We start from the raw sequence: 25,305 nt of genomic DNA on the forward strand, positions 1-25,305 counted from the left end.
ATATAATATTCATATTTAATGGAGAGAACAAAACGTTTCCCTAAACTGCTTTATAATATTATAATTCAATGAAGAATAAAAATAGTTTTCCCTCCTCAACTGCGTTTCCTCCCTCCAGACAGCAGATGGCGATATGTGTCTTTCAGGCGATGTTTCTAGTGTGACGTATAATCTAGTGGACGGAACTCTTCAACAACTGCAGCCACCTCGGTAGCTCGCTAGCCGACAAAGTCTGAACATTCAAGTTCTTAAGACAATTTCGTGGTTTAATTGCCACTGTGATTTAAACATAGTACTCCATTTTATGTAATATTTACGTTGTAAGTCAACTAGCTGGCTGGTTAAGTTAGCACTAGGCTAGTCGCTAATGCTAACTAGCTATTATCCCCGACCATGAGTTCACTAAGTTACTCTCCTCCTGATAAAGAAGAGGAGGTCTGTTGGACGGAGAAAGAAGGTCTGGTGAAAGAGGAGGAGGAAGAGGAGGCTGTTACAATACAAAAACAAGTAGAGGGTGAGGCTGTTACCGTGAAAGAAGAAGAGAAAGGCGTTACAGAGAAAGAAGAGGAAGACGCGTTCAGAGTGAAAGAAGAGGAGGATGTTACTGTGAAAGAAGAGGAGGAAGATGCAGTCTTTGGAGTGGAGGATGAAGTGAAAGAAGATGAAGACGTTTTTGGAATGAAGGATGAAGAGGGGGAGATTACTGTCACATTAGAGGAGGACGAAGAAGAGAAGACTGGAGAACTGATTAACACCAGTAAATACAGTGAGTACTATCTAATAAAACAGGGACATTGATCTGATTAACACCAGTAAATACAGTGAGTACTATCTAATAAAACAGGGACATTGATCTGATTAACACCAGTAAATACAGTGAGTACTATCTAATAAAACAGGGACATTGATCTGATTAACACCAGTAAATACAGTGAGTACTATCTTATAAAACAGGGACATTGATCTGATTAACACCAGTAAATACAGTGAGTACTATCTAATAAAACAGGAACATTGATCTGATTAACACCAGTAAATACAGTGATTACTATCTAATAAAACAGGGACATTGATCTGATTAACACAAGTAAATACAGTGAGTACTATCTAATAAAACAGGGACATTGATCTGATTAACACCAGTAAATACAGTGAGTACTATCTTATAAAACAGGGACACAAACTCTGCAGTTGTTGAACTAATGTGTGATTTTTAAAAGGGCATTCTACACTCAAATATGTTTTTGTACTGTATGAATTGTTCATGACGTCCTCCAGGGATTTTTTAACTTTTCCTGTTGAAAAGTGATATATAAATACAGTAAAGTATAAACACACTAAAGGGAAACAAATAAATGTTTTGCGCAAAATAGTGTTTTTTTAGACAACTGCAAACTAGAAGGAGTGAATGATGTCATAGTAAAGCCTCCAAGGAGTTGGCTTGATGGGAAGTCGTGATGTCCTCCAATAGGAGACTGATCTTCATGTGAATATTCATTATTCTTTTTAAAATCCTTCCTGTTCTGTCAAGTTGGTTGTTGATCATTGCTAGAAAGCCATTTTCAAGTCTTGCTATAGACTTTCAAGATAATTTAAGTCCAAACTGTAACTAGGCCACTCAGGAACATTCAATGTCATCTTGGTAAGCTCCTCCAGTGTAGATTTGGCCTTGTGGTTTAGGTTATTGTCCTGTTAGGACGGTTTTTTGTATTCAGATCTCTGAAATGCTCTCTACCTACGTAACATTTAGTGTCTCCTTATGTTACGCTGGGGAAACAGTTTTCATGGGCACAGAAATCCTAAATCATTTCAGAGTTTGCTAAATCCAATGGTTCTAACCAAGAGTCACCTTAACTTTATTGACAACACCCAAATGGATACTGTCATTAACGTGGTTCTTCAATAATTACACATAATTCTTAATACTGTAGCTGTTTATTTACAGTCACATGTTCAACTATCATCAGCTGATCCACGAAATCATTTTCTGAATGACAGTCACATGACAAACATCACGACATGCAACAACAACCAAAGTGCTTCTTCATTCATTACTCTGGTAAAGACAGTTATGCCGTGCTCCACGTTGGATCCAACATCCCAAACAAATCGATTTTTATAATGTGTTACTGTCTGGCTGATTTACAGTAGGGTCTCGTTAGTCTGTTTTGACACAGAGATACTTTGCTCATAATGTGTAGAGAACTGTTCCTTGATGGATAGGCTATTGTTCAACACACAGAGCTATTTTCCTTTATTCAGGACATTTAGAATGACAACACATTACAGAATAGCCTAGTGGGATTATTCACAAAATTATCTGGTGATCAGGTTATGAATTGTCATGACAAAGACATTTTAGTCTCCTTGTTTCACCTGAAATATTAAATATATAGTCCTAGGTGTATGTTATTGTTAGGTGAACTTATGGGTCCTACAGTAGGTGTATGTTATTGTTAGGTGAAGTTATGGGTCCTACAGTAGGTCTATGTTGTTGTTAGGTGAACTTATGGGTCCTACAGTAGGTCTATGTTGTTGTTAGGTGAAGTTATGGGTCCTACAGTAGGTCTATGTTGTTGTTAGGTGAACTTATGGGTCCTACAGTAGGTCTATGTTGTTGTTAGGTGAAGTTATGGGTCCTACAGTAGGTCTATGTTATTGTTAGGTGATGTTATGGGCAAATTTGGCAAATACTTAGTGTACAACCCTCTGTCAGGCTGATGGCAAAGCTAGCCAAAGAGCATTTTACAGGTTTAAGTGTTTATGTATAAAGCAGTTGATTTGCTACAACAACACAAACAGGACATTCAAACAAGCGTTACAATTATAATCCAAAAGTAATGTGAAATGCACTCATAAACAACCTGTAAATGGAGGCTATTTTTGCAGTCAGCCTATGAGAACTCCCCTGAGTTTCCCCCACGGTGGTGAATTAGTGAATAGACACAGAGCTTAATGTGAGTTTCCTTCAGTAGCACACCTGATAGTGCGCTGTAATATTCAGAATGCCTTGTGAAAAACTAAAATCGTCGCTCACCATTTTTTCTCCAGGCAGAGAGAAAAAACTACATCCATAACTAGTGGTTTCCTCATTACCAGATATACTACATCCATAACTAGTGGTTTCCTCATTACCAGATATACTACATCCATAACTAGTGGATTCCTCATCACCAGATATACTACATCCATAACTAGTGGTTTCCTCATTACCAGATATACTACATCCATAACTAGTGGTTTCCTCATTACCAGATATACTACATCCATAACTAGTGGTTTCCTCATTACCAGATATACTACATCCATAACTAGTGGTTTCCTCATTACCAGATATACTACATCCATAACTAGTGGTTTCCTCATTAGCAGATATACTACATCCATAACTAGTGGTTTCCTCATTACCAGATACACTACATCCATAACTAGTGGTTTCCTCATTACCAGATATACTACATCCATAACTAGTGGTTTCCTCATTACCAGATATACTACATCCATAACTAGTGGTTTCCTCATTACCAGATATACTACATCCATAACTAGTGGTTTCCTCATTACCAGATATACTACATCCATAACTAGTGGTTTCCTCATTACCAGATATACTACATCCATAACTAGTGGTTTCCTCATTACCAGATATACTACATCCATAACTATCGGTTTCCTCATTAGCAGGGAGGTGTTTCTGCAATCAAATTGTGTGCATCGCCCTCGTGCCGCAATTTTAGCAAACACAGAAAGTGGCCAAAATTTGACACCAAAAGTCGTCTGGCACACTGCTTAGGATTTCAACAACTTTAATAACTTATTTCTAGCCTACAAACATCATGTTACTACTAATGTGAAAACAAGACAAAAAAATATGACTTCTTGCTCATTTTAGGACAATTGTCAAATAATTTTAACATTCATTACAGACGTCAATTGTTGTACAACATCATGGCTCCGCTGTTGGCATCACCTTTTACAGTGGATTACCGCTGTTGTGGGCCTTTAACCATCTGTCTGACTTTGTTGTTCACACAGGAGTGATACTTCACTATCGTGGATCCTTTGGGGAGCCTCAACAACCTCATGATGCTGAAGAGGCAGAGAAGAGTCTCTCCACATCAGAACACCTCAAGAAACACCTGCAGAGACGAAGATCTCTCACATGGAAATCTTACTGCAAATCTTCATCGGAACTTAAAATACACCAGCGAGTACACACAGGAGAGAAATCTCACCACTGTTTTGATTGTGGGAAGAGTTACTTAAGATCAAAATCGGCCAAACCCTCCCCTAACCCGGACAACGGTGGGCCAATTGTGTGTCGCCCCATGGGCCTCCCGGTTTCGGCCGGCTGCAACAGAGCTTGGACTCGAACCCAGAATCTCTAATGGCACAGCTTAGGCCACTTGCTCACCATTTTGCTCCAGGCAGATATACTACATCCATAACTAGCGGTTTCTGCATTAGCAGGGAGGTGTTTCTGCAATCAAATTGTGTGTGCATCGCCCTTGTCGCAATTTTAGCAAACACAGAAAAAGGTGCTTATATTTGAGAACAAAAGTGGCCTGGCACACTGCTTAGGAGTTCAACACCTTTTACTTATTTCTAGTTACTACTAATGTGAAAACAAGACTAAATATGACTATTGTTGCTCACTTGACTGTCTTAAGACAATTGTCAAGTAATTTTAACATTCATTACAGACGTCAATTGTTGTACAGTATCATGGCTACGCTGTTGGCATCACCTTTTTCAGTGGATTTCTGCTGTTGTGAGCCTTTAACTATCTGTCTGACTTGTTCACACAGGAGAGAGACGTGACTATCATGGATCCTCTGGGGAGTCTCAACATCATGATGCTAACGAGTCAGAGAAGAGTCTGTCCAGATTCTATCACCTCAAGAAACACCAGCAGAGACCCACAGGGAAGAAATCTATCTGCTGCTCTGATTGTGGAAAACATTGCAAATCTTCATCAGAACTTAAAATACACCAGCGAACACACACAGGAGAGAAATCTCACCACTGTTTTGATTGTGGGAAGAGTTACTTAAGATTAAAAGCACTAAAAGTACACCTGAGAATTCACACTGGAGAGAAACCTTACAGCTGTGATCAATGTGGGAAGAGTTTTACTACATTTAGCTATCTGACTATACACCAGAGAACACATACAGGAGAGAAACCGTACAGCTGTACTGAATGTGGGAAGAGTTTTACTCAGTCAAGCAACCTGTTATCACACCAGAGGATACACACAGGAGAGAAATCTTTTAGTTGTAATCAATGTGTGAAAAGTTTTATTTCATCTAGTTACCTGACTGTACACCAGAGAACACACACAGGAGAGAAACCTTATAGCTGTGATCAATGTGGGAAGACTTATATTTCATCTTGCCATCTGACTAGACACCAGCGAATACACACAGGAGAGAAACCTTATAGCTGTAATAAATGTGGGAAGAGTTTTACTCGGTCAGACAACCTGATATTACACCAGAGAACACACACAGGAGAGAAACCTTATAGCTGTGATCAATGTGGGAAGAGTTTTACTACATCTGGCTCTCTGACTCTACACCAGAGAACACACACAGGAGAGAAATCATAGCTGTGATCAGTGTGACAAGAGATTCTCCGATAAGACATCTGATCAAACATCAGAAAATACATGAAGGAGTTGTTTCATGATATCAATGAAATCTCACAATGTAGAATGTTTAACATTGTAGAAGGAGTATTTTAATAATGTCACAATGTAGAACCCTAAACGTTTGTCCCCTGTTCTATTGATTTCAACATGATATGGATATTAGCCTCAGGGGGAAATCCAGGCTCTGAAATGGAAGAGTTACTATTTATGAGATTTAATAAAAAGTGACTAAGAAAAAAAGAGTTGTGTTACACTTACCATGTTGGTGACCCACTGGAATCAAAATGTATCTGGCTGTTTTCTACAAATTGTCCTCTAACCAGTGATGTACACATTATTCCCAGATTCTGTGTGGTTTTTGAGCTGTTCGTTTTAACAGGACATGCAACCTCATCTCCCTCCTGTCGTACAATTGATTTCAACATGATATCGATGAGTTATGACAAATAAGTGTTGTGTTCCTTTGTTTACCGACCCCTAAATTTAACTGCATCACTTCAAAATGTAGCTGACTGTCTTCTGCAGGTTGTCCTCTAACCAGTGAGGTGAAAGATATCTCCATTTCCAAGTGTTTTTTTTTTTGTTGTGTTAGTTTCAGGAGCAGATTCAACCTGATTTCCCCCAAATTGATATTAGATTTGTGTTTAGCTAGTGCGTTGCTATGGATCTTTATTTATTTTGACTGCACGTTTTTCCGTATTGGAGATACATTTTGTTTGGGCTCGTTCCAAGGGGACAAGAGTTCTAGAAGCTAGTGAGTTTTAGGAAGACGAGAGTTCTAGAAGCTAGTGAGTTTTAGGAAGAGGAGAGTTCTAGAAGCTAGTGAGTTTTAGGATTCTATAGAAAGAAAAAGGAGAAAAATTATACTATTGTATATTATTATTTAGAAATACGTGTTTTTTTCTTGTTTTTAATTGTTGACAGCCAGTGATTATATTGTAGAAGGTGAAGCATTGTAGTTGATTTAAAATGTGAAATGGAAGTTGTTTTCTGTTGGTGGTGAGCAAACTTGTCCAACAAAAATATAGGATATATTTGTCTTAAGGGGGAAGGTGTTACAGGCTTTGGTTTTGAGGTTGGACTTTAGGTCTAGCCCGTTAGCTCGTCTAGCTCGTTAGCCCGTCTAGCTCGTTAGCACGTAGGACGCACTGATTGGTGTCACTTCGTTAGTCAGTATGTGTTACACCTGTGCTGGCTTGTCCATCTCGTTAGTGGGAAGGTGTTTCACCTGAGCTGGTCCAGGTTCTATTTAAGAGTGTCTGGCCCAGTGCTCCAGTTGTCTTGATACATGTGGAGAGTCAACACCTTTAGTTGCTCCACCTTTTTGGTTTACTTCCTGTCTTTAAGTTTGGTGTGGGATTTTCTTTTGTTTTCCTCTTCTTGGGCAGATTTAGTGGGTCTCATGGTGGGTGTCTTTTAGGTCCCAGTTGTTGTTACTAGTCAACTTTCAGTGGACACCCCCATAGTGTCTTTCAGAGCCCCTCCAAAAACATGCTTATATTTTGGGTTGGGTGTTGCATCCAATTAATATTTTAATCAATGGATTTTCCTTAGAATGCTAATTCGTCTTTCAGTTGTTAATCTTATGTTTGTTGTGGTAAATATTTCTGTTTATTTTTTTCCTGTGAAGCATCCATGTCTGAAATGTGTTGTATAAATAAAGCTTGATTTGAACATATTGCAAAAGAAATTAACATAATGACTGACAATCAACAGACTCTTGCAAAACTAATACGTATCTTGGTCCATCTTATTATGAAAAAAGTATAAATTCAGTATATTTCCCACTATGTCAAAATAGTGCTGGTATGTACGTTTAGTATCACTTTTCAACCAACCCAGTGCATTTGTTGAAGATAAATGTTTAATTCAACAATATGTCAAAGGATTCAACTACTGGAAACGGACACAAACAAATGGATCAACCAGATCAATCCCACTTTTCCAGCCTGCTGAAGGCGTGGTGGAGTGGTAAACACCACCCCCGGCTCTACCAGGGGCTTGAGGTGGTCTCCCACAGCTCTGATTATGTCATGTTCTGTGGCCTTGCTGTTACATTTCTTGACTGTCCCTGCAACACAGAAACACATTTAGTCATATTATATAAAACTCTCAAAGTAATGGATATGGAGCATCTATGGCCTCAGTTACACCTGGCACCTAAATGTGACTTCTGTCATCTGATCACTCCAAGCTGCATTAGGTTCAGATCTACCAGGATGGGCCTTTGACACAGTAAGGCCACTGATTATGCATCAGCAATGTAAAGAGATGGGGTGAATAGTACATTTGACACAAATGACCTTCATAATAAATCAAATGTTGTTGGTCACATACAGGTGTTCAGCAGATGTTATTGCAGGTGTAGTGAAATGCTTGTCCTTCTAGTTCCCACAGTGCAGGAATATCTAACAAGTAATATCTAACAATTTCACAACAAATACCTAATACACCTATATCTAAGTAAAGGAATGGAATTAGGAATATATAAATATATGGATAAACAATGTCAGAGCAGCATAGACTGAGATACAGTTTATACATCTGAGATGAGAAATGATATGCAAACATTATTAAAGGGCCAATGATTTCATGATGCCTGTTTAACAGTCTGATGGCCTGGAGATAGAAGCTGTTTAACAGTCTGATGGCCTGGAGATAGAAGCTGTTTACCAGTCTGATGGCCTGGAGATAGAAGCTGGCCACTAAATACCCTGGTTTACATGAAGATATGGATTTACAAACTACAGGCCACTAAATACCCTGGTTTACATGAAGATATGGATTTACAAACTACAGGCCACTAAATACCCTGGTTTACATGAAGATATGGATTTACAAACTACAGGCCACTAAATACCCTGGTTTACATGAAGATATGGATTTACAAACTACAAGCCACTAAATACCCTGGTTTACATGAAGATATGGATTTACAAACTACAAGCCACTAAATACCCTGGTTTACATGAAGATATGGATTTACAAACTACAGGCCACTAAATACCCTGGTTTACATGAAGATATGGATTTACAAACTACAAGCCACTAAATACCCTGGTTTACATGAAGATATGGATTTACAAACTACAGGCCACTAAATACCCTGGTTTACATGAAGATATGGATTTACAAACTACAGGCCACTAAATACCCTGGTTTACATGAAGATATGGATTTACAAACTACAAGCCACTAAATACCCTGGTTTACATGAAGATATGGATTTACAAACTACAAGCCACTAAATACCCTGGTTTACATGAAGATATGGATTTACAAACTACAGGCCACTAAATACCCTGGTTTACATGAAGATATGGATTTACAAACTACAGGCCACTAAATACCCTGGTTTACATGAAGATATGGATTTACAAACTACAGGCCACTAAATACCCTGGTTTACATGAAGATATGGATTTACAAACTACAGGCCACTAAATACCCTGGTTTACATGAAGATATGGATTTACAAACTACAGGCCACTAAATACCCTGGTTTACATGAAGATATGGATTTACAAACTACAGGCCACTAAATACCCTGGTTTACATGAAGATATGGATTTACAAACTACAGGCCACTAAATACCCTGGTTTACATGAAGATATGGATTTACAAACTACAGGCCACTAAATACCCTGGTTTACATGAAGATATGGATTTACAAACTACAGGCCACTAAATACCCTGGTTTACATGAAGATATGGATTTACAAACTACAAGCCACTAAATACCCTGGTTTACATGAAGATATGGATTTCTCACCATTCCTGTAGGGTTGTGATAGGTCCATTCCTGTAGGGTTGTGATAGGTCCATTCCTGTAGGGTTGTGATGGGTCCATTCCTGTAGGGTTGTGATAGGTCCATTTGCTGTCATTTAGTGGTCTTTCTTCTCAATTGCCCTCAGCTATGTTTAGACTGTTGTTCATGTTTTGTTGGGTTCAAGTGTACTAGGGAATAGATTGCTTTCTTGTTCTTGACTTCTCTCCCAGACATGTTTAGGGTTGGAACTACCTTGCTGGGTGTTCTAGTGCCTCTAGCTTGGAGTTGTATTATCTTTCCTTTTTTGTGATGACACAGCCACAGTGTTTCACTTTTTAATGTGTATAGTATTGCTTACTAGGTGTGTCCAATCAATTTTGTAACCACTCCCTCTCCAATTAGGGCTAATTGGAAAAGCTGTTAAAAAGAGGACATTGTATCATTTCTTTGTACTCCCTGACGAAGGCCATGCAGCCGAAACGCGTTGGATTTTTTTTTAAACATTGTTTCTATTGAACATGCCATACTAATAAAGGCATTTTAATCAATTATATGAAGAGTGCCTTGGTCCTCCTTTCTTTTTGATGACCTACTCACCGCTTTTACCAAAGAGCACCTTCTGTCTACCAACATTTACTATTGTGTACCTTAGTAGCGCTTCCCTCCTCATTTTTCTACTAGTTGAAAATAACTTCTATTTCACATTATAATCAACTACAATGCTTCACCTTCACCAATATAAACATGGTGTCTACTGGCTGTCAACAATTATAAACAAGAAAAAATATATATATTCTCCCCACTAGCTTCTAGAACTCTCATCTTCCTAAAACTCCCTAGCTTCTAGAACTCTCATCCCCTTGGAATGAACTTGAACTCTGAGAATGAACCCTGATATTCTAAAAACAGGGCAACAATGTCAATATAATTGTACCAAAAAATTGTCAGTTGGTTGCATTATTAATTATCACTACTAAATGTTACATGAAATATTTGATTGCATAGTCATATTTTCAACGTCATTTTGCTAGATGGGATATCCCCAATGTCAAAACACAGTTTTAACGTGTCCAAATCAATAACCAATATGCAGAAACAGTTTGTGATAAATTGAAAACCTAAACATAAAATGTGCTATGTACACAAACATCTGCCACAATAATTATATTACTTGTATTATTTAAAACAAGCACCTTATAAAACTGTACAAGCACCAGAAACACTGTTGTTTTGACAAGTAGCAATAAATCACTGATATCCATTAGGGGGTAAATCAGGTTGTTCGTGCTGTTGAAACTAACACAACTAAAAAACACATGGAAATGGGAGATATATTTTACCTCACTGGTTAGAGGACAACCTGCAGAAGACAGTCAGCTACATTTTGGAATGATGCATTTAAATGTAGGGGTCCCAAAACAAAGGAACACAACACTTATTTGTCATAACTCATAGATATCATGTGGATTTTTTTGTCTTTTTACCATTGTTTTACCAGTTAAGTTGACTGAGAACACATTCTCATTTACAGCAACAACCTGGGGAATAGTTACAGGGGAGAGGAGGGGGATGAATGAGCCAATTGTAAGCTGGGGATGATTAGATATCCATGATGGTATGAGGGCCAGATTGGGAATTTAGCCAGGACACCGGGGTTAACACCCCTACTCTTATAATAAGTGCAATGGGATCTTTAATGACCTCAGAGAGTCAGGACACCCGTTTAACGTCCCATCCGAAAGACGGCACCCTACACAGGGCAGTCACTGCCCTGGGGCATTGGGATATTGTTTAGACCAGCGTTTTGATTCAAGTGGGTCAGCAACATGGTAAGTGTAACACAGCTCTTTTTTTGTTAGTCACTTTTTGTTAAATCTCATAAATAGTAACTCTTCCATTTCAGAGCCTGGATTTTCCCCCTGAGGCTAATATCCATATCATGCTGAAATCAATAGAACAGGGGACAAACGTTTAGGGTTCTACATTGTGACATCATTAAAATACTCCTTCTACAATGTTTAAACATTCTACATTGTGAGATTTCATTTCATTGATATCATGAAACAATTCCATGTATTTTCTGATGTTTGATCAGAGATCTTTAATCAGATTATCTCTGGTCACAGCTATAAGATTTCTCTCCTGTGTGTGTTCTCTGGTGTACTGTCAGACCGCTAGATGAAACAAAACTCTTCCCACATTGACCACAGATATAAGATTTCTCTCCTGTGTGTGTTCTCTGGTGTAAAGTCAGCTGGCCAGATGAAACAAAACTCTTCCCACATTGATCACAGCTATAAGGTTTCTCTCCTGTGTGTGTTCTCTGGTGTAAAGTCAGCTGGCCAGATGTAGTAAAACTCTTCCTACAATGATCACAGCTATAACATTTCGCTCCTGTGTGTGTTCTCTGGTGTACAGTCAGAGAGCTAGATATAGTAAAACTCTTCCCACATTGATCACAGCTATAAGGTTTCGCTCCTGTGTGTATTCTCTGGTGCACTCTGAGTTTCAGATTGACTAAAACTCTTCCCACATTGATCACAGATATAAGGTTTCTCTCCTGTGTGTGTTCTCTGGTGTACAGTCAGAGAGCTAGATATAGTAAAACTCTTCCCACATTGATCACAGCTATAAGGTTTCTCTCCTGTGTGTATTCTCTGGTGCACTCTCAGAGTTTCAGATTGACTAAAACTCTTCCCACATTGATCACAGCTATAAGATTTCTCTCCTGTGTGTATTCTCTGGTGCACTCTCAGAGTTTCAGATTGACTAAAACTCTTCCCACATTGATCACAGATATAAGGTTTCTCTCCTGTGTGTGTTCTCTGGTGTACAGTCAGAGAGCTAGATATAGTAAAACTCTTCCCACATTGATCACAGCTATAAGGTTTCTCTCCTGTGTGTATTCTCTGGTGCACTCTCAGAGTTTCAGATTGACTAAAACTCTTCCCACATTGATCACAGCTATAAGATTTCTCTCCTGTGTGTATTCTCTGGTGCACTCTCAGAGTTTCAGATTGACTAAATCTCTTCCCACATTGATCACAGATATAAGATTTCTCTCCTGTGTGTGTTCTTTGGTGTGATACCAGATGGCAAGATTGACCAAAACTCTTCCCACATTGATCACAGCTGTAAGATCTCTCTCCTGTGTGTGTTCTCTGATGCATTTTAATGCCTGATGAGGTGAATCTCTTCCCACAGTCAGAGCAGCAGTGAGTTTTCTTCCCTGTGGGTCTCTGCAGGTGTTTCTTGAGGAGTTCTGATCTGGAGAGACTCTTCTCTGCCTCTTCAGCATCACGAGGTTGTTGAGGCGCCCCAGAGGATCCACGATAGTCACGTCTCTCTCCTGTGTGAACAACAAAGACAGACAGATGGTTAAAGGCCCACAACAGCGGTAATCCACTGTAAAAGGTGATGCCAACAGCGGAGCCATGATGTTATACAACAATTGACGTCTGTAATGAATGTAATGATTACTTGACATTTGTCTTAAAATGAGCAAGAATAGTCATATTTTATCTTGTTTTCACTATAGTAGTGAAATCGATGATTGTAGGCTAGAAATAAGTTATTCATGTTGTTGAAATCCTAAGCAGTGTGCCAGACGACTTTTGGTCTCCAATATAGGCCCCTTTCTGTGTTTAATAAAATTGCGGCATGAGGGCAATGCGCAGAAACTCCTCCCCTGCTAATGAGGAAACCGATAGTTATTACATTTACATTACATTTAAGTCATTTAGCAGAAGCTCTTATCCAGAGCGACTTACAAATTATGGATGTAGTATATCTGGTAATGAGGAAACTACTAGTTATGGATGTAGTATATCTGGTAATGAGGAAACCACTAGTTATGGATGTAGTATATCTGGTAATGAGGAAACCACTAGTTATGGATGTAGTATATCTGGTAATGAGGAAACCACTAGTTATGGATGTAGTATATCTGGTAATGAGGAAACCACTAGTTATGGATGTAGTATATCTGCTAATGAGGAAACCACTAGTTATGGATGTAGTATATCTGGTAATGAGGAAACCACTAGTTATTTTTGTAAAGTTATTTTTGAATCTGGCAATGCGGTTGCATTCACGAGATGTTAATCTATAATTCTTTGAATGACAATATTATATTTTACCAATGTTTTTGAATAGTAATATTTTAATTTGTTGTGCTGATTCACTGGTGGTATTGGACGGAAAATATTTTCTGAACATCACCGCCATTGTAAAATTCTGTTTTTGGATATAAATATAAACTTGATAGAACAAAAAATGCATGTGTTGTCTAACATAATGTCCTAGGAGTGTCATCTGATGAAGATTGTCAAAGGTTAGTGCATAATTTTTGCTGGTTTTCTGCTTTTGGTGACGCCTGTCTTTGCATTGAAAATAGCTGTATGTAATGTTTTGTCAATGTACTGTCCTAACATAATCTAACTTTATGCTTTCGCCGTAAAGCCTTTTTGAAATCGGACAACGTGGTTAGATTAAGGAGATGTTTATCTTTCAAAGGGTGTAAGATAGTTGTATGTTTGAGAAATTTGAATTATGATATTTAATTGTTTTCAAATTTGGCGCCCTTGATATTTCACTGGCTGTTGATAGTGTGTACCGGGGGTGGGACGCTAGCGTCCCACGTAGCCCATAGAAGTTAATGCACCACCACTAATGAGTTGTGGAGCATCTCAAAGCAAATGTTTCTTCACCTCAAACAGCAAGTGCACCTCAGCCACGCTCAAGGTCCTAAACGATATATCTTAACCGCCATCGATAAGAAACAATACTGTGCAGCCGTATTCATTGACCTGGCCAAGGCTTTCGACTCTGTCAATCACCACATCCTCATCGGCAGACTGAACAGCCTTGGTTTCTCAAATGACTACCTCGCCTGGTTCACCAACTACTTCTCTGATAGAGTTCAGTGTGTCAAATCGGAGGGCCTGTTGTCCAGACCTCTGGCAGTCTCTATGGGTGTGCCACAGGGTTCAATTCTTGGGCCGACTCTCTTCTCTGTATACATCAATGATGTCGCTCTTGCTGCTGGTGATTCTATGATCCACCTCTACGCAGACGACACCATTCTGTATACTTCTGGCCCTTCTTTGGACATTGTGTTAACAACCCTCCAGACGAGCTTCAATGCCATACAACTCTCCTTCCGTGGCCTCCAACTGCTCTTAAATACAAGTAAAACTAAATGCATGCTCTTCAACCGATCGCTGCCTGCACCTGCCCGTCCGTCCAGCATCACTACTCTGGACAGTTCTGACTAAGAATATGTGGACAACTACAAATACCTAGGTGTCTGGTTAGACTAAACTCTCCTTCCAGACTCACTATAAGCATCTCCAATCCAAAGTTAAATCTAGAATTGGCTTCCTATTTCGCAACAAAGCATCTTTCATTCATGCTGCCAAACATACCCTCATAAAACTGGCCATTCTACCGATCCTCGACTTCGGCGATGTCATTTACAAAATAGCCTCCAATACCCTACTCAATAAATTGGATGCAGTCTATCACAGTGCCATCCGTTTTGTCACCAAAGCCCCATATACTACCCACCACTGCGACCTGTACGCTCTCGTTGGCTGGCCCTCGCTTCATACTCGTCGCCAAACCCACTGGCTCCAGGTCATCTACAAGACCCTGCTAGGTAAAGTCCCCCCTTATCTCAGCTCGCTGGTCACCATAGCAGCACCCACCTGTAGCACGCGCTCCAGCAGGTATATCTCCCTGGTCACCCCCAAAGCCAATTCCTCCTTCGGCCGCCTCTTCTTCCAGTTCTCTGCTGCCAATGACTGGAACGAACTACAAAAATCTCTAAAACTGGAAACACTTATCTCCCTCACTAGCTTTAAGCACCAGCTGTCAGAGCAGCTCACAGATCACTGCACCTGTACATAGCCCATCTATAATTTAGCCCAAACAACTCCCTCTTCCCCTACTGTATTTATTTATTTATTTTGCTCCTTTGCACCCCATTATATATATATTTCTACTTTGCACACCCATCTACTGTCAAATCTACCATTCCAGTGTTTTACTTGCTATATTGTATTTACTTCGCCACCATGGCCTATTTATTGCTTTTACCTGCCTTATCTCACCTCATTTGCTCACATTGTATATAGACTTATTTTTCTACTGTATTATTGACTGTATGTTTGTTTTACTCCACGTGTAACTCTGTGTTGTTGTATGTTGTCGAACTGCTTTGCTTTATCTTGGCCAGGTCACAATTGTAAATGAGAACTTGTTCTGAACTTGCCTACCTGGTTAAATAAAGGTGAAATAAAAAATAAAATAAAAGATCAATGTCCCTGTTTTATTAGATAGTACTCACTGTATTTACTGGTGTTAATCAGATCAATGTCCCTGTTTTATTAGATAGTACTCACTGTATTTACTGGTGTTAATCAGATCAATGTCCCTGTTTTATAAGATAGTACTCACTGTATTTACTGGTGTTAATTAGATCAATGTCCCTGTTTTATTAGATAGTACTCACTGTATTTACTGGTGTTAATCAGATCAATGTCCCTGTTTTATTAGATAGTACTCACTGTATTTACTGGTATTAATCAGATCAATGTCCCTGTTTTATTAGATAGTACTCACTGTATTTACTGGTGTAAATCAGATCAATGTCCCTGTTTTATTAGATAGTACTCACTGTATTTACTGGTGTTAATCAGATCAATGTCCCTGTTTTATAAGATAGTACTCACTGTATTTACTGGTGTTAATCAGATCAATGTCCCTGTTTTATTAGATAGTACTCACTGTATTTACTGGTGTTAATCAGATCAATGTCCCTGTTTTATTAGATAGTACTCACTGTATTTACTGGTAATAATCAATTCTCCAGTCTTCTCTTCTTCGTCCTCCTCTAATGTGACAGTAATCTCCCCTCTTCATCCTTCATTCCAAAAACGTCTTCATCTTCTTTCACTTCATCCTCTTCTTTTACTGTAACATCCTCCTCCTCTTTCACTCTGAACGCGTCTTTCTCTTCTTCTTTCACTGAAACGTCTTTCTCTTCTTCTTTCACTGTAACAGCTTCACCCTCTACTTGTTTTTGTATTGTAACATCTTTCTCTTCCTCCTCCTCTTTCACCAGAGCTTCTTTCTCCGTCCAGCAGACCTCTTCTTTAACAGGAGGAGAGTAGCTTAGTGAACTCATGGTCGGGGATGTTAGCTAGCTAGGCTAGTGCTAACTTAACCAGCCAGCTAGTTGACTTACAACGTAAATATTAAATTAAATGGGGTAGCTAGTTGTTTCCACATAAGTATGTTTAAATCATAGTAGCAAATAAACCACGAAATTGTCTAAAGAACTTGAATGTTCCGACTTTGTCGGCTAGCGAGCTACCGAGGTGGCTGCAGTTGTTGAAGAAGCGTTCCGTCCACTAGATTATACGTCACACTAGAAACATCGCCTGAAAGACACATATCGCCATCTGCTGTCTGGAGGGAGGAAACGCAGTTGAGGAGGGAAAACTATTTTTATTCTTCATTGAATTATAATATTATAAAGCAGTTCAGGGAAACGTTTTTTTCTCTCCATTAAATATGAATATTATATCAACACGTATAAAGAGCAACAAGTGTTGTTTGATTAGTTCAGATTTTAATGAGAATTTAAAACAAACTCTACATCTACTCCACATCTGTATTTCTGATTCAGTCAAATAACTAGATATCAAAATAAGCACCTAGTTATTGATACCCTTGATAAAGATGAGCTAAAATTACTGTATGAAATAAATAAATTAACTTTACCCACTACCAGGATATTTTAGCCCAAAACCTGGTTACCTCTCTGCTAGGAGGCTGAAACTTGGCCATAAGTGGATCTTCCAGCAAGACACATCAACATCCACAAAGAAATGGTTAATTAGGCACAAAATCCACATTTTCAATGGCCATCTCAGTCTTCGGACTTGAACTCCATTGAAAACCTGTGGTTTGAATTGAACAGGGCAGTCCATAAGCGCAGACAAAATAAATCAAGGACATGGAGAGATTCTGTATGGAGGAAGGGTCTAAGGTCCCACCCAATGTGTTCTCTAATCTCATTAAACATTTCAGTGTCGTTATCCTCCCAAGGGGAGGGTGCTGGAGTATTGAAAACATGGGTGGCAATAATTCAGACCCCAACCTTTTTGAGAATTACATTTTAAACTAAATATCTTTCTCTGAGCAATTGTATTAGTATAAAATAATATAATTTCCTTTTTTTGTGTTGGTGTAACAATACATCATGTAGATGTATATAATGAACAGACTAGGTCTATACTGCTCCTACATGGTGTAACAATACATCATGTAGATGTATATAATGAACAGACTAGGTCTATACTGCTCCTACATGGTGTAACAATACATCATGTAGATGTATATAATGAACAGACTAGGTCTATACTGCTCCTACATGGTGTAACAATACATCATGTAGATGTATATAATGAACAGACTAGGTCTATACTGCTCCTACATGGTGTAACAATACATAATGTTGAAGTATATAATGAACAGACTAGGTTCTATCCTATTCTACTGTATCTGTATTCTACTGTATTACTCATCTCATATGTATATACTGTATTCTATACTATTCTACTGTATCTGTCTATGTATTACTCATCTCATATGTATATACTGTATTCTATCATATTCTACTGTATCTGTCTATGTATTACTCATCTCATATGTATATACTGTATTCTATACTATTCTACTGTATTTTAGTCTATGCCACTCTGACATTGCTCGTCCAAATATTTATATATTCTTAATTCCTTTCCTTTACTTTAGATGTGTGTATTTGTTGTGAAGTTGTTACATATTATTGCACTGTTGTCCTTGAGTGGTCCAGCCAGAGCCCGGACTTGAACCCGATCAAACATCTCTGGAGAGACCTGAAAATAGTTGTGCAGCGATGCTCCCCATCCAACCTGACAGAGCTTGAGAGGATCTGCAGAGAAGAATGGAAGAAACTACCCAAATACAGGTGTGCCAAGCTTCTAGTGTCATACCCAAGAAGACTCAAGGCTGTAATCGCTGCCAAAGGTGTTTCAACAAAGTACTGAGTTAAGGGTCTGAACACTTATGTAAATGTAGGATTGGGCCGTTGTCATCAAACTTCCATGATTAGTAAGAATTAGGGTAGATTTATAGGACTATTGTTTTTATGATTCATACATACTTTCCTAACCCTAAAATGTACCTAAATAATCTACAAGATCAGAGTATTTTTAAATCTACCAGTTGGTGTTGAAACAGAGACGAATGATGACTTTCTTGAATTGATCCCTAGTTTCTGACTCCGTGTATTCTATTGAGTCCGTCAACAAAATTAGAATGAAAAGGTATTTAAAGGCACAACATTCTAATTAAAGGTATTACCGTATTTAAAAGAATGGCTTAAGATGAAATGGACTCTAAACCCTATTGAATGAAAACTCCATGACAAAATCTGTTGGCCAACAACTGTGAGGGTTTTCAGCCAGGTATCAACACATGCAGAGTGTGAGTAAGCAAGACATACATTCCTAAATGGGGATCGGCCCCAGTCTCCTGGTAAAACACCAGAACCCTCCCCCTACAGCATTTATGTTCATTTTGAGAAAGTAGCACTACAGTCTCCAGGTAAAAAACTACTTTTGGGTAAAAATAGACGCGACACCTGTCTATGAATTTGAGAGGTTACATTGATGCTCCAGATACTCAACTAGTCTAAAGCAGACCAGTTTTATTGCTTCTTTAATCATAACAACAGTTTTCAGCTGTGCTAACATAATTGCAAAAGGGTTTTCTAATGATCAATTAGCCTTTTAAAATGATAAACTTGGATTAACTAACACAACGTGCCATAGGAACACAGGAGTGATGGTTGCTGATAATGGGCCTCTGTACGCCTATGTAGATATTCCATTAATAATCATCTGTTTCCAGCTACAATAGTCATTTACAACATTAACAATGTCTACACTGTATTTCAGATCAATTTGATGTTATTTTAATGGACAAAAAATTGCTTTCTTTTAAAAACAAGGTTATTTCTAAGTGACCCCAAACTGTTGAACGGTAGTGTACATCTACATCCTCCCATGTTGCTGAACCACTGATCAATAAGTCCCTATTACAGGAAAAAACACTATTTCCATTGGTTGTTAGTACTGTACTGACCTCTCGTCCTCTGTCTCTCTCGTACTCTGCCTTGTGTATTTATCTTCAAAATATTCTTATAGTCCCAACATAGAACCAAATAGACTTCCCAAAAATAATATGGCATTTACTTTATTTCACATTTATTTAATCAGATATGTCAATTGAGAACCAATACGCATTTACAATGACAATCTGAATGAAGAAATACTAATATCAATCTATTTAATAATTAACATGTTTGAAATATCCCAATGATATAGTGAACAACATTTAGGGGTTTACACTTGCATTCAATCAATCTTAAGTTCATAATCAAAACATATTTTTTTTACTCTTTTAATCCGATTTTCGACATGATCATGTCTTGAGCTGGAAAAAACATGTAGACCTATTTTTCAGTATGATTTCATTCATACAATATTATTTAATGTAGAATGAACAAAAACACAATTTCTCAATCAAAAACATAAGTCAGAACACAGCCTCTCTATTCTCTCATGTGATTTCAGGTCCTCTGACTGGGAAAATGTCTTTTCACAATGAGAGCAGTGGTATGTCTTCTCCTCCTGTGTATTAGTATGTTGGAAAGGCTTTTCTCCTGTGTGTATTCTCTCATGCTTTTTCAAGCTCCCTAACCGGGTAAAACTCTTTTCACATCGGGAACATTTGTAAGGCTTTTCTCCTGAGTGTATTCTCTCATGCGCTTTCAGACTCCCTCGATGGGTAAAACTCTTTTCACAATTGGAACAGTGGTAAGGCTTTTCTCCTGTGTGTATTCTCTCATGCTCCTTCAGGCTCGCATACCACCTAAAATTCCTTCCACAGTGGGAACAGTGATAAGGCTTCTCTCCAGTGTGTCCCCTCTCATGTGGTTTCAGGCTCCCTAACTGAGTAAAACTCTTTACACAGTGGGAACAGTGGTACGGCTTCTCTCCAGAGTGTCTTCTCATATGTATTTTCAGGTTCCCCTAACCCAGTAAATATCTTTCCACACTGAGAGCAGTGGTAGGTCTTCCTATCTTCTGTGTGTATTTCTTCATGTTGTTTCAGGTACCGTAACTGGGTAAACCTCTTTCCACACTGGGAACATTGGAAACTCTTTTCTCTTGTGTGTGTCCTCTCATGCTCTTTTAGGTTCCCTAACTTGGTAAAACTCTTTCCACAGTGGGAGCATTCGTAAGGGTTTTCTCCTGTATGCGTTCTCTCATGTACTTTCAGGTTCCTTAACCACTTAAAACTCTTTCCACACTGGGAACAGTGGTGTTGTCTCGCTGGTTTGGGCGTCTCTGGGTCTGGTTCCCCTGAAGGAGTCTCCCCGCTGTCAGAGTGAGAGTCTGGTCCCTCTCCTACCAAAGACAGAGTATTTAGTTAAATATTAAACAGAGAACTGAATTAAACCTCCATAAAATAAAACTGTCTTCCTGTGAGGCTAGATTCCTCAAAAACCTGAAGTCAGTTTTCAGAACATTACATAATTTAATAAAAACTTGGTGGCCGCCCTAATAATAATAATAATGTAGAACATAAAATCTAATCTTTCTCTCATGTTTATAGGCTGAGCAGAGCTCTACAATAGGGAAAGGGGGATACCTAGTCAACTGAATGGATTCAACTGAAATGTGTGTCCCGTATTTAACCCAACCCCTCTGAATCAGAGAGGTGTGGGGGCTGCCTTAATAGACAGCCACGTCATCGGCAGCCAGGGAACAGTGGGTTAACTTCCTTGCTCAGGGGCAGAATGACAGCGTTTTTACCTTGTCAGCTCGGGGATTTGATCCAGCAACCTTTCGGTTACTGGCTCCTACCTGCCAGGCTACATAATGTCGTATTTTAGGCTGAGCAGAGCTCTATAATAATAGATAATGTCAAGTTTATAGGCTGAGCAGAGCTCTATAATAATAGATAATGTCATGTTTATAGGCTGAGCAGAGCTGTATAATAATAGATAATGTCAAGTTTATAGGCTGAGCAGAGCTCTATAATAATAAATAATGTCATGTTTATAGGCTGATCAGAGCTCTATAATAATAGATAATGTCATGTTTATAGGCTGATCAGAGCTCTATAATAATAGATAATGTCATGTTTATAGGCTGATCAGAGCTCTATAATAATAGATCATGTTTATAGGCTGAGCAGAGCTCTATAATAATAGATAATGTCATGTTTATAGGCTGAGCAGAGCTCTATAATAATAGATAATGTCATGTTTATAGGCTGAACAGAGCTCTATAATAATAGATAATGTCATGTTTATAGGCTGAACAGAGCTCTATAATAATAGATAATGTCATGTTTATAGGCTGATCAGAGCTCTATAATAATAGATAATGTCATGTTATAGGCTGATCAGAGCTCTATAATAATAGATAATGTCATGTTTATAGGCTGATCAGAGCTCTATAATAATAGATAATGTCATGTTATAGGCTGATCAGAGCTCTATAATAATAGATAATGTCATGTTATAGGCTGAACAGAGCTCTTTAATAATAGATAATGTCATGTTTATAGGCTGATCAGAGCTCTATAATAATAGATAATGTCATGTTATAGGCTGAACAGAGCTCTTTAATAATAGATAATGTCATGTTTATAGGCTGATCAGAGCTCTATAATAATAGATAATGTCATGTTTATAGGCTGATCAGAGCTCTATAATAATAGATCATGTTTATAGGCTGATCAGAGCTCTATAATAATAGATAATGTCATGTTTATAGGCTGATCAGAGCTCTATAATAATAGATCATGTTTATAGGCTGATCAGAGCTCTATAATAATAGATAATGTCATGTTTATAGGCTGATCAGAGCTCTATAATAATAGATCATGTTTATAGGCTGATCAGAGCTCTATAATAATAGATAATGTCATGTTTATAGGCTGATCAGAGCTCTATAATAATAGATAATGTCATGTTATAGGCTGAACAGAGCTCTTTAATAATAGATAATGTCATGTTTATAGGCTGAACAGAGCTCTATAATAATAGATAATGTCATGTTATAGGCTGATCAGAGCTCTATAATAATAGATAATGTCATGTTATAGGCTGATCAGAGCTCTATAATAATAGATAATGTCATGTTATAGGCTGAACAGAGCTCTATAATAATAGATAATGTCATGTTATAGGCTGATCAGAGCTCTATAATAATAGATAATGTCATGTGTATAGGCTGATCAGAGCTCTATAATAATAGATAATGTCATGTTTATAGGCTGAACAGAGCTCTATAATAATAGATAATGTCATGTTTATAGGCTGAACAGAGCTCTATAATAATAGATAATGTCATGTTATAGGCTGATCAGAGCTCTATAATAATAGATCATGTTTATAGGCTGATCAGAGCTCTATAATAATAGATAATGTCATGTTATAGGCTGATCAGAGCTCTATAATAATAGATCATGTTTATAGGCTGATCAGAGCTCTATAATAATAGATAATGTCATGTTATAGGCTGATCAGAGCTCTATAATAATAGATAATGTCATGTTTATAGGCTGAACAGAGCTCTATAATAATAGATAATGTCATGTTATAGGCTGATCAGAGCTCTATAATAATAGATAATGTCATGTTATAGGCTGAACAGAGCTCTATAATAATAGATAATGTCATGTTATAGGCTGATCAGAGCTCTATAATAATAGATAATGTCATGTGTATAGGCTGATCAGAGCTCTATAATAATAGATAATGTCATGTTTATAGGCTGAACAGAGCTCTATAATAATAGATAATGTCATGTTTATAGGCTGAACAGAGCTCTATAATAATAGATAATGTCATGTTATAGGCTGATCAGAGCTCTATAATAATAGATCATGTTTATAGGCTGATCAGAGCTCTATAATAATAGATAATGTCATGTTATAGGCTGATCAGAGCTCTATAATAATAGATCATGTTTATAGGCTGATCAGAGCTCTATAATAATAGATAATGTCATGTTATAGGCTGATCAGAGCTCTATAATAATAGATAATGTCATGTTTATAGGCTGATCAGAGCTCTATAATAATAGATAATGTCATGTTATAGGCTGATCAGAGCTCTATAATAATAGATAATGTCATGTTATAGGCTGTATTTGATCCAATGTAAATAACATTTTGTTGGTGTCCCACTTCATCTCTAAAGTAATAATTACCATATTTTCTAAATGATAATTCTTTAGTTCAGCCTTTCCTTGAAATGGCTATTTTATTTTATGTTTTTTTGTAGACTTACAAACGTTTGCTAATATGTTCAGTCACCCCAAAACGCTTGTCCTTTTGCTAATATGTTCAGTCTCCCCATAACACATGTCCATTTCATGTCAATAATGCATCTTATTTTATGTATTTCTCCAACATTATTTAGAAATCTGCTTTTTGTTGGTATACACACTCCACACAAGGCCTACAATAGACACACATCAAAAGTTTCATTTATAACTTGTTTGCCATTCTGTGAGACAATTAAGTTGTGATTTTGTGGTGGGAGGGACTCTGATGGTATACACATGTTACAGTTAAGCAATAAGACCAGAGGAAGTGTGGTATATGGCCAATATAGCATGGTTAAAGACTGTCCTTATGTACAACACAGCACAACGTGCCTGGATACAGCCCTTAGCCGTGGTATATTGGCCATCTATCACTGAGGTGTCTTATTGCAATTATAAACTGGTTACCAACGTAATCAGAACAGTAAAAATACATGTTGTCATACCCATGGTATACGGCCTGATATACCACGGCTGTCAGCCAATCAGCATTCAGGGATTTAATCACCCATTTTAAAATGTAGCTTCAACATATTATAACATAAATTCCTAGAGTACAGAACAACATTTTCAAGTATAGAATTTCAGTAGCATGCTGCTTTAAAACAACACATTCGTTCAAAACCTTTGCAGTTAGAGCTCGTTTTTAAGACAGTACTTACTGGTGGTAATCAGATCTCCTGACTCCTCTGTCAATATGACAGTTCTCTCTCCCTGTTTCCCCTCCTTCACTTCAAAAACTACATCCTCCTCTTTCACCTCTTCCTCTTCTTTCACGGTAACAGCCTCACCCTCTACTTCTTGTTTTACTGTGACATCCTCCTCTTCCTTCTCCTCTTTCACGACAATGTGCAGCCCCAGAGCTTCTTTCTCCGTCCAGCAGACCTCCTCTTCTTTAACAGGAGGGGAGTAGTTTAGGGAGCTCATGTTCGGGGATGTTAGCTAGCTAGCTAGTTAGCATGAGCGACTAGTTTAGTGCTAGGCTAATTTATCAAGCCAGCTAGTTGACTAACAATGTACCTATAACATTTAAATGGGGGCAATTAACTAGATGTCAGAAGTATATTTAAAAAACAGAGGCAAATATGCACAGAAACAGTCTAAATGTTTCGGCTGTTGGCTACCGAGGTGGCTGACTCGCTGTTGTTGATCCGTTCCGTCCACTAGATTATACGTCACGCTGCAGCATCGCCTGAAAGACGCACATCGCCGTCTGCTGACTGGAGGGAAACGCAATTGTTGTTGCACACAAATTTATTTTTCATTCCTTTCATGAAATAATAATATTATATTGAGACGTTCAAATAGAGCACTGCATATTTTAAGTGAGAATTTAAAACATACTATCATTGTATTTAAGGCAGTTTCATATTCATATTTATTTTTATTTGATTATTATTTAATTTTTATTATTTTTTTAGT

At 38.0% G+C, this 25,305-nt stretch overlaps 1 protein-coding gene across 1 annotated transcript; it reads right to left on the reverse strand.

The window, feature by feature from the left end:
* Positions 1–5,468: 5,468 nt before the first annotated feature.
* LOC123732656 (zinc finger protein 184-like) lies at positions 5,469–25,026 on the reverse strand. The gene is made up of 3 exons (XM_045711926.1): positions 24,546–25,026; positions 20,509–20,949; positions 5,469–5,485 (listed from the first exon to the last, which is right to left on the reverse strand). The coding sequence occupies exons 1-3, from the start codon at positions 24,808–24,810 to the stop codon at positions 5,469–5,471; spliced, it is 723 nt and encodes a 240-aa protein (XP_045567882.1). The 5' UTR covers positions 24,811–25,026.
* Positions 25,027–25,305: the final 279 nt, after the last annotated feature.

This window comes from Salmo salar, unplaced genomic scaffold (genome assembly GCF_905237065.1).
Source record: "Salmo salar unplaced genomic scaffold, Ssal_v3.1, whole genome shotgun sequence".
Lineage (NCBI taxonomy): Eukaryota > Metazoa > Chordata > Actinopteri > Salmoniformes > Salmonidae > Salmo > Salmo salar.